This window comes from Aquarana catesbeiana, linkage group LG10 (genome assembly GCF_042186555.1).
Source record: "Aquarana catesbeiana isolate 2022-GZ linkage group LG10, ASM4218655v1, whole genome shotgun sequence".
NCBI lineage: Eukaryota > Metazoa > Chordata > Amphibia > Anura > Ranidae > Aquarana > Aquarana catesbeiana.
In genome coordinates this window covers 112,823,262-112,834,691 of record NC_133333.1, presented here as the reverse complement: position 1 = coordinate 112,834,691, position 11,430 = coordinate 112,823,262, and the positions used below count along the sequence as shown (strand labels likewise).

Below are 11,430 nucleotides of genomic sequence, written 5' to 3'. Positions count from 1 at the left end.
GGAGAGAAAAAAAAAAAAATCTCCCTGCAAGTTAAGGGCATAATGTGCTAGTATGCATCTCATACTATGAAAGACTTGCCTTAAAATGAAGCCCTCCAGCATCACATCACCGCTGACAGGGCTTCCATCTACATCCAGTCTTCCGTCTGAGTTTGGGGGCTCTGGGTGTTTGAATGGCCGAGCCACGACGACGTCACTCCCGCACATGCACACAGGAGCTGCAATCGTGGCACAGCGCTCTAAAAATCACCTGCTGCAGAAATAGTGAATATCTTCTAAACAGTGCCCGCTCAGGTGATAGTCCTTGTACCTACAGATAAGCTTTAATATTAGTTTCCCTGTAGATACAAGTCACCACGCAGTGTTTACTACCACTTTAAGGCTCCATTCACACTTGTACGCCTCCAAAGTTGCGTGGCATGCATTATTAGTCTGCTTAAAAAAAGGCATCAGTCCATCCAAGTCCTACCAATAAAAGGGAAAAAAAAAATAAAAATTATACAATCCTACAATGGATATAAGAAGTCTACACACCCCTGTTAAAATGTCAGGTTTTTATGATGTAAAAAAATGAGACAAAGATAAATCATTTTAGATTTTTTCCCACCTTTAATGTGACCTATAAACTGTACAACTCAATTGAAAAACAAACTGAAATCTTTTAGGGGGGGGGGGGGCAAAAATAAAAAGACTAAAATAATGTGGTTGCATAAGTGTGCTCTTACTGGGGATGTAGCTGTGTTCAGAATTAGGCAATCACATTCAAACTCATGTTAAATAGGAGTCAGTACACACCTGCCATCATTTAAAGTGCCTCTGATTAACCCCAAATAAAGTTCAGCTGTTCTAGTAGGTCTTTCCTGACATTTTCTTAGTCGCATCCTACAGCAAAAGCCATGGTCTGCAGAGAACTTCCAAAGCATCAGAGGGATCTCATTGTTAAAAGGTATTAGTCAAGAGAAGGGTACAAAAAAATTTCCAAGGCATTAGCTATACCATGGAACACAGTGAAGACAGTCATCATCAAGTGGAGAACATATGGCACAACAGTGACATTACCAAGAACTGGACGTCCCTCCAAAATTGATGAAAAGACGAAAAGAAAACTGGTCAGGGAGGCTGCAAAAAGGCCTACAGCAACATTAACCACTTGCCGACCAACCGCCGTCCTTATACTGCGGCAGGTCAGCACGATCCCGCGAGCCGTCGTAGCTGTACTGCGGCGGTGCCGATGTTCGTGACAGGTGGTCGCGATGACAGCCGGCCACGAGTGATCGCGGGCACGAGAGGCAGAACAGGGACATGTGTGTGAACACACAAATCTCTGTTCTGAGAGGAGATGTAGATCGTGAGTACCTAATAGCTAGGAACCACGATCTGTCATCTCCTATAGTCAGTCCCCCCCACAGTTAGAACACACAGGGAACATAGTTAACCCCTTCCCTGCCAGTGACATTTATACAGTAATCAGTGCATTTTTATAGCACTGATCGCTGTATAATTGTCAATCGTCCCAAAAATGTGTAAAAAAAAAATAAAAACATTTTAACAGGGGTGTGTAGACTTTGTATATCCATTGTATACCTACAGTTGCTCCAAATGCAAAAAAAAACCCCAGCAAAGCATGATCCAATTAGCTCCAGCAGGGAAAAAAATCCTTCCTCATCCTCCAAGAGGCAATTAGATATTCCCTGGATCAACTTTACCTATAAAGGTTAGTATTCAGTTATATTATGTAAATTTAGGAAAGAATCCAGGCCTTTTTTTTTTTTAAATTAAAGCAATGTAGCTGGCCAGAACCAGCTCTTGAGGGAGTCTCTTCTCAGTAAGAGCTGCAAAAATGTGGAATAAACCTTTCTGTATTTGGAGATTACATTTCTTTTCCTCCAGACATAAAGTGTGCCCCCTTGTCCTCTCTGATGACCTTAAAGTGAATAACTCAACACCAAGTTCACTATATGAACCCTTTATGTATTTGTACATGTTGATCATATCCCCCTTAATCTCCTCAAGAGAGAATACATTCAGATCCCCTAATCTTTCCTCCATGCCTCTTATCAGTTTGGTTTCCCTTCTCTGCACTTTCTCCAGCTCCCTGATATACTTTTTGAGAACTGGTGCCCAAAATGGAACTGCAAATTCCAGATGAGGTCTTAGACCTCTTTCACACGGAGGCAGTGTTCAGGCGTTTTAGCACTAGAACTAGCAGCGCCTGTAAAGCACCTGAAAACTGCCTCCCATTCTCTGCAAAGGGTGCTTTCACACCTGGGTGGCGCTCTCGGGACTTTCGGAAAAGCGCTCCCAAAATGCCTCCTGCCCATTGCAATGAATGGGCAGCGATTCGGAAGCCCTGCAACACAGGTGTTTTTAACCCCTTCTTTGGGGTTAAAAGCACCCCGCTAGCGGCCAAATAGAGCGCCGCTTTACCGCGAATGCATGGGCGGCCACAGTGTGAAAGGAGTCTTACTAACGATTTGTACGGGGGCAAAATCATCTCTCTCTGGAGCCCATACCTCTCTTAATACAAGAAATAATTTTGTTCCATTTGGAAACCGCAGCTTGGCATTACATGCTATTAAGCTTGTGACTTTGGAATGCAACTTTGGATGGATGTGACTTGTTGTCCCTCTGCAAAGTCGGAAGCACTGTTGCATGTAAAACATTCCGGTACAACTTTTGACAGTTAACATTAAAGTCTATGGCCCTCAAGTTGCATGAAAGTCAGACCAAAGTAGTGCATAAATTGCGACTTTAGGTCATACTATTATAAATGGTTATCATTGGAAAATGGGGGGTGTAACTGCTTTAGACGATCAACCCCAATGGATCAGTCTTGGTTCAAATATGGTGGGGTAGTGTAAATGTACTGCACTTATTTTAAAAGCCTGTTTAACATGTACCCAAAATCTGTTTTCAGCATGTTTGCAACAAAAAATGTTCACCTGTAGATCCTGCCAGTACACTTCCTGATGGAAGCTGACAACTCTAAGCCACTGCTTTACAATTAGAAGTTATCAGATAGGCACCCTTAAAATGTCAACTGAAGGAGTTCATATGGCAGGCTGACAATGCTACTTAAGTGAGAGGTACTGGCTTAATCTTGGCATTCTGAAACAGGAAGTGGTGTTATGGGAAGGATTACCCAGCAAGAAATCCCACTGTACTCCAACTGCAGATACCACAGCCATGGCACAGGGTTGGTGAAAGTTCAAACAAAAAAGAGAGGGCGCACCGGCCTAGTGCATTATCCTTAAAAAAGTTTATTAAAACGAACACAAAAAAACTACTACTCACAAAGGTAGATGAAAATCACGCTAGAATGATCTTTTTGGTAAGTGGTGATCAATCCACTGATGGCAGTCTCCAGATCCTACGGGAAAGACGTGCAAATCGCTGCCGGTTGACGCGTTTCGAAGGTAGCACTTTCTTCTTCAGAGCCTAACAGTATTCATCTCTTACAGCTACTTATATATGGGTGCTCATCAGGGAGGCACAAATCAGACTGACTCAAAAGCCACTCCCATATAGGTGGGCAGTCCAGAGGCAGACCCTGACATTGCAAATTGGAAACAGCCTGTGTACACGTATACACACATCCACATATAGGGATGCCCAGGGGGCATAACGTCCACGACACATGACGCTTACACCAGAAAGGGGGGCGGGAGAAGGGGGAAAAAAAAGGAGGAGGGGGGGGAGGAGGGAGAGCCTCCCTGTAACCAGCCACCAAACTACAACGATCACAAGGGTTGCACACATAGGCAGATCCACACATATACACCCAGCGACACATCTAACAGCCAAGCAAGCTCACATCCCATGGAAGCGGCCTCTTATATAAACAGAAACAAAAGCAAAACTATGTGTATGGGTGTTGTACTTCAGTCTGCACATAGAAAACAATAGAGGAAGACCTAAAGTGCCTGAAGACAGCAGGGGCACTTGTACTGGCATCAGAATGAACCCAGCACGGCCACCTAAAGCTGACATCAAGGGGAACTAGTCTTTTAATCTCCAAAACGAAACCGCATGCTTTAAATAGCAGATGTGTCTTACCTAGAGGACGCTGTGATGACTGTAGGCGGCGGGTGGAACGCATGCCATATTTGTTGTGATGCTTTGCGGTCCAGGGGGCGGAAGTGGAGGCTCAGTGTCACTTCCTGTGCGCCCGCTGTCGCGCTGAGTGTGTGTCAGCAATGGGAAATGCTTTCCACCATGTTAATGAAGGCATACTATAGAGGCCTGGAGCGGACACATGGCTGAACGGACAGCGGCGAAATCATTACATCAATAAAGGGATAATGAAAGACAGAGGGAAACAAAGTATAAGTGAATGGTTGAAGGGAAAAATATATATGTCAAAAAATGTGTATATTAAAATGATATTAACGAAGAGATAAATATATATGTGTGTATGTATGGGACAGATTAGACAACTGGGATAGATACCAATATCATCCATGCATTCATAGACAAACACAACCCCATACATGGAATGTGTGTGCACATGCACACAAAGAGAAGCATATCTGTCAGTGATGATCCCTAGATGAAAGCAGACAAAATGTGCACACCAATTCTCGAGACAAATTAAACAAGTGCGCGTCGGCGCACATGTTTAACAGTGTGCGTGTCAAGTAACATGTGCGCACTTGTTTAATTTGTCTCGAGAATTGGTGTGCACATTTTGTCTGCTTTCATCTAGGGATCACCACTGACAGATATGCTTCTCTTTGTGTGCATGTGCACACACATTCCATGTATGGGGTTGTGTTTGTGATCGTTGTAGTTTGGTGGCTGGTTACAGGGAGGCTCTCCCTCCTTTCTCCTCCCCCCAGGTCCTTTTTTCCCCTTCTCCCTCCCCCCTTTCTGGTGTAAGCGTCATGTGCCGTGGACGTTATGCCCCCTGGGCATCCCTATATGTGGATGTGTGTATACGTGTACACAGGCGGTTTCCATGGTGCAATGTCAGGGTCCACCTCTGGACTGCCCACCTATATGGGAGTGGCTTTTGAGTCAGTCTGATTTGTGCCTCCCTGATGAGCACCCATATATAAGTAGCTGTAAGAGATGAATACTGTTAGGCTCTGAAGAAGAAAGTGCTACCTTCAAAACGCGTCAGCCGGCAGCGATTTGCACGTCCTCCCCGTAGGATCTGGAGACTGCTATCAGTGGATTGATCACCACTTACCAAAAAGATCATTCTAGCGTGATTTTCATCTACCTTTGTGAGTAGTAGTTTTTTGTGTTCGTTTTAATAAACTTTAAGGATAATGCACTAGGCCGGTGCGCCCTCTCTCTTTTGTTTTTTGTTTAATTGCTAGGATATCCCTATCCTTGAAGGCAGCAAGGCCGAAAGCTACCGTCCATCCTGAACTTTGAACTATCGGGCCTACACATTTATGTGCAAGAGTGTTTGTTTTGTTGTATTGGTGAGGGTTCATAAATCCTAAGAGCAACATGACAAAGTCAATATGCCCAATGTTTTGCTAGCACACCAGCTTTCGCTAGGAATTCAGGTATGTAAAATCAATGGAACCAAGTTATTGTATTCAAGCCATTTTTCCTTTAAAAAAAAAAAAAAAAACAGACCTATGCAAAGTAACATTTAAATACATTTACTGTCATAATACCAAATTAAAATCTGTGCTGCAGCCAGTAACAGTGTTCATCATACTGCAAGAAATATAACAACTTTTGTATACACAGTAAACAAAAAAAAACAAATAGCAACCCAAAATTTTTAAAGGAAAGCAAGGCATTTTAAGGAAAATTGTATGCTTCTAACCTAAAAGGTCACTTAGTCCCAAGCATAATTGCTGTGGCACAAAGCCAATTTTAAAACAGGCTGAACTGATTTTAACTTGTAAATGCCGCTGACTGTTTTCACTTAGGTTTAGGAAACATTTTTGGGCTTCTTTTTTTTTTCTTTCTTTTATAAAAAAAAAAAAAAATCTATCAAAGAAATAGGTTTCTCCATGTAGCTATGTCAGAACAAAGTTGCTATAAAAGACAGGGGATACCAGTTATTAGAGAGAGTGCCCATGAGAGGACGAGGTCAGCGGGACCTATTAATAAGATTAAAAATTTGTAAAGCTTTAGCAACACTGTAGCAATGACTTTCAGTTGCTTGGTGGCCTAAGGTATAGCCAACTTTGGATGCAATTAAGAATATTGCATTATTAAAAATAAACTGGAGCCTGGGCTGATAACATATCTGGGGGCAGGCAAACAATATTCAAGATAGGGAATATTACGGAATAGGCCAAAAAAAAAAAAAAAGTGAAGCTCATTACTCAAGAATGATGAACCTGTCAGGCATCTTAATGAACATGCAAGAGCAAATCTGCACATTTCTAAATGCTCCACTCCAATAATAAAGGAAAAGAGCAAGAACGGCTTTTCTTTTCACAATAGGACGTAAAAAAAAAAAAAAAAAAACTGTTTAAACTCCAGAACAAAGTGATAGAAAATGAAAGTGAAAAGTGAATCGATTTTGTGGAAGATCTTTTCTGAAACCAGGAGTTGGATATTACTGGGCATGTGGACAAGTTATCCCCATCATACATCTTGCAGGTTCAGGTAACGGTTTACTTTTAATAGTATTTCATTTATTTTTCACAGAACAGCAGCAATCCGAGCCTTTTTGATGAGACAAGATAAAAGGTGAAACAGCTTTGGGGGAATCATGGTGTGGTTAAGGAAAAGCAAGGAGTATCCTGAAATAGTTCTAGTTCCGGATTATCCCTAAATTCCGTAAAAGCTAAAACATCTCTTCCTGGGTCTATGAGGTCGTTTGAGTTCCAAAGCTTTACAATTAAGACACTCTCTAAACATCGATGTTACCCGGTTCTCAAAGGCGGCAACCATTACCTGAACAGCACAGGTGTAAACACAGTACAGTACACAATTATGCACCTCAGGGGAAAGGTATAGGAATTACTGTAAGGCCATTTTGGAATATAGCCAAGAAGCCTGCAAGGGATCCTGGGAGTATACAACAAAAACCATGCTTAAAGGTGGAGGTAGGTGCAGACCAATGATCCATCACCATCTTCAGCACAGGTTCACGCTGACAGCGGGAAAAAATCGTGCAAGTTCAGCTGAACTCGCACGATTTCATTCCCACATGTCAGTCCCGACTTTGGGGGAGATTTCAGAGACATTGGTGTGGGTTTCTGCACAGATGTCTATTGAAATCGCACCCCGAAGTCACCAAAAGTAGTACAGAAACTACATTTGGGAATCGATGGGACGTCGCACCGATTCGGATGGTTCCATTGCCGGCAATAGCACTGATAGCGATGCAATGTGAACCAGGGCTCAAAGTAACCTCATTCAGGAGAATAGATAACTCCAGGAAAGCCAGTAGGTTGGACCACTCTGTTGAGGTTTGGCAGAGGGTAGTGCAAGTACACTGTCAATTAACATTCTCAAAGGGTATGATGGAGAAGACTCTGAAGTGTTTTTGAGCCTCAGACAGAGTTCTGGGTTATTAGAAATCAAGTGAAAGATGCCATACTTCCCACAATCTATTTGAATGGGAAACACCTTTTATCTCTGAGCAATGGTGTGGCAGAGTGAACAATTCATGCCTCTAGTAACAGAGGGAGGGGGGCATTGAAGATGCTGACCTCTGACTCTGTAAGCGAGCATTGTAAGTGGACAACAATATCCACTCTTTAGCTTTGTAGTGATTACACATCAAGGTGTCTGAAGACTGGGCACTGCCCATTTTACAGGGCTCTTGCCCTATGGGACCTGTCTAGACAAAGTTTAACCACTTGCTGACCAGCCGCTGCAGTTTTACTGCGGCAGAATGGCACGGCTGGACGAAGCAAAGTTATGTCACGTCGCTTCACCCTGTGGCCACTATGGACCCACTGCACGCTATGGACCCACTGTCACGATCACCGCCGGGCTACCGCGATCGCCGCTGAGACATGGAGAACCGGGATCTGTGTGTGTAAACACACAGTTTCCGGTTCTCTGAGGGGAGAACAGACAGATCGTCTGTTCATACAGAGTATGAACAGCAATCTTTCTCTTTCCCTAAACAGTTCCATCCCCCCTTCAGTTAGAAAGACAAACAGGGAACATAATTAACCCCTTGATCACCCCCTAGTGTCAACCCCTTCACTGCCAGTGACATTTTTATAGTAATCAATACATTTTTATAGCACTGATCGCTGTATTAATGCCATTGGTCCCAAAAATATGTCAAAATTGTCCGATGTGTCCGCCATAATGTCGCAGTCCTGATGAAAATTGCAGATCGCCGCTATTACTAGTAAAAAAAAAAAAAATAAAAATGTCATAAAACTATCCCTTATTTTGTAGATGCTATAACTTTTGCGCAAACCAATCAATATACGCTTATTGCGATTTTTTTTACCAAAAATATGTAGAAGAATACATATCGGCCTAAACTGAGGAAAAAAATAGTTTTGTTATACATTTTTGGGGGATATTTATTATAGCAAAAAGTTAAAAAGATTGTGTTTTTTTTCAAAATGGTCGCTCTTTTGTTTATATCGCAAACAAAAAATAAAAACCGCAAAGGCGATCAAATACAACCAAAAGAAAGCTCTATTTGTGGGAAAAAAAGGACGTCGATTTTGTGTGGGTGCAATGTCGCATGACTGCGCAATTGTCAGTTAAAGCCATGCAGTGCCGAATCGCAAAAAGTGCTCTGGTCAGGAAGGGGGTAGAATCTTCCAGGGCTGAAGCGGTTAAAAAAAACAAAAAACAATGGATATAACCCCCTGGCCTAAAGAGTCAACAGGATGATTATGTAGAAGGCTTTACTGACACCCGTGATGAAGCCAAACTCTCAGGTGATGCCTCTAAGGCCCCTTTCACACTGGGGCGTCGGCGGTAAAGCGCCGCTATTTTTAGCAGTGCTTTACCACCACATTTGCGGTGGTATTCAGCCACTAGCGGGGCTCTTTTAAACCCCACTAGCGGCCGAAAAAGGGTTAAAACCACCCGAAAAGTGCTGCTGCAGCAGCGCTTTTCTGGTGGTATAGCCACGCTGCCCCATTGATTTCAATGGGCAGGGGCGGTATATGCACCGCTCCAAAGATGCTGCTACCCTGTTTCCCCGAAAATAAGACCTAGCGTGATTGTCGGTGATGGCTGCAATATAAGCCCTACCCCCCAAATAAGCCCTAGTTAAAGCCCTTGTTGGTCTTATTTTCAGGGTAGGGCTTATTTTCAGGGAAAAAGGGTAGGGCTTATTTGGGGGGGGGTAGAGTTTATATTGCAGCCATCACCGACCATCACGCTAGGTCTTATTTTCGGGGAAACAGGGTAGCAGGACTTTTTTTAGCGTCCTGCCAGCGCACCGCTCCAGTGTGAAAGGGGTTTAAATGGCATTGACAGGACACAGGGATTGATTTACTAAGAATGGAGAGTGCAGAATCTGGTGCAGCTGTGCATGGTAGCCAATCAGCTTTCAGTTTTGTTTTTTTTGTCAAAGCTTAACTGAACAAGCTGAAGTTAGAAGTGGATTGGCTACTGTGCACAGCTACACCAGATTTGCACTCTTTAGTTTTAGTAAATCAACCCCACATAAGAAGTCTTATGTCAAATCGCCCCAAATAAATGAGAAGGTTGTATAAAACAGAAAAGTTTTCAATTTTACAAACTTTTATATATATTATTTTTACATCCTTAACTAACCCAATGTCTGCAATTAGTAGCTGCCTGAGACTGCCAGACCCCCATCTTAAGCTTGGCACATACACTTCATTGTATCAGCTCTGAAACAATGATCTCAGACATTTCTAGGGAATAAGGATTCTCATAGGTTGGTTACATTTTTTTTTACATATATGTCCACATATATTTAAATGTAACTCCTTTCTTTAGAATACACATCAAGCCGTATTCCACTCCCAGTCTGGATACAGTATTGAGAATAGTTGAAGCACTTTTTATCATGTAGACAGCTTTACTAATATCTTAAGTCCCTGAAAATGAGAAATAAGTTTCCTCTACAGAGTTATTATATTGTGTATCTTTTTACTATCTTATTGGATTTCCATCAATCCATTTATTTTCACAGTTCTTGCACTTTAAGAATGTACAGGATTCTATTCCAGCTCCAAACAAGGCTTCAGAAGATTTTCAGTCTGCGGCTGGATTAAACATTTCTTCTGGTGTTCATAAGCAGGTCCCGTTGTAACCCCACATCCTTAGTTATTCTGGATTTTTCTGTAGGGGCATCTGTAATTAGTGTAAGCTTGTTGAACACACCACGACCAAAATAGTCTGCAACCACACTGAATCCGTCATTGGAGTACTTCAGCTAGAAAAATAAAAAGAAAGATAATAAACTGAGCCACCATTCTCCCCAATATTCTAAATATGCCATTTCTAGTAATTAAAGACTAGATGAAGGAGTGTTTCCATAGATGAAACAATCTAAAATGAGGTTTTTAAAGGAAATGTAGTTGCAAAGTCAAAAACCAAAACAGAAACCAAAGTAGCTTAGAGGCTTGAAAGTTCGATCCATGTATGGCCATTCCCATTCATGAGAAGTCGAACTGTTGATCAACTTTTCATGAATGGGCTTGGTGGTATATTTTTGCTCGATCAGCACATGTAGCCAATCGGCTGCAGCACTAATCAATGTATTCTGACAGTGAGGGGAGTCCTGCTGTCAGAACATAATCAAACAGTTGGGATGCTTTCCCCATCCAGCTCGAATGTGTAGATGGGAAAATCAGTTAAGTTTTTCCCTTTCAGTCAACTGGCTGAATGAAAAAAAACTGAGCCGTATATGGCCAGCTCAAAGCGTTTGTTACCCCAACACTTCATATTCCTGATATGTGCCTGTGGTACAATGTACTTGTATGAGAAAGTATCCTGTTCTCTTTGTATTGCTTCCTTTGTGTGAAATGCCTGGTGATCCCGCCAGCCCCTCTGCTTTCCGATTAGAACCTAAGCAAGAGAGAACACCATGGTCAGTTCTCTAGCTAAGCTGGGAAATCCATGTACTCTCCTCCAATGATCAGACTTGTCCTGACACCCCCCCCCCCCCCCGCTGCACAGTCATTCACTGGGAAGCTCAGTGTACTGCTGCTGCTCCTTCTCCTCCTCCAGCTCTTATGCAGCTGAGAACAGAGGGAATGTGATCACTTAGGAAAAATAGGTAATTATGTTTTTTCATATGTTTTTCCTTTCATTTCTATTGGAAATTGAATGGTTGTTTTACAAGGTGATTGTTTACAAATCACTTTAAGTCCGTAAATCAGCCAAGAAAGAAGTAGGGGCTGTGAGGCAGCAGAATAATTTCAGTGCTTGCAATACTACAAAAAGCTTAAAGCATAATTCCAGATTTCATTTGGTCCATCCTGGCCCAAACGAAAAAACATTTCTCTTACTAATACATGTGGACACAGGACAGCCCTCTATAAAGCTGAT

The 11,430-nt window shown here is 42.4% G+C and overlaps 1 protein-coding gene across 1 annotated transcript in view; it reads right to left on the bottom strand.

Moving 5' to 3' along the window:
• Positions 1–5,602: 5,602 nt before the first annotated feature.
• The window catches only part of VPS11 (VPS11 core subunit of CORVET and HOPS complexes), a 93,563-nt gene continuing 87,735 nt past the window's right edge, over positions 5,603–11,430 (bottom strand). Inside the window, exon 16 of the mRNA XM_073602467.1 lies at positions 5,603–10,312. Within this exon, the coding sequence (XP_073458568.1) occupies positions 10,148–10,312 (165 nt within the window). The 3' untranslated portion in view covers positions 5,603–10,147. The remainder of the gene's footprint in view (positions 10,313–11,430) is intronic.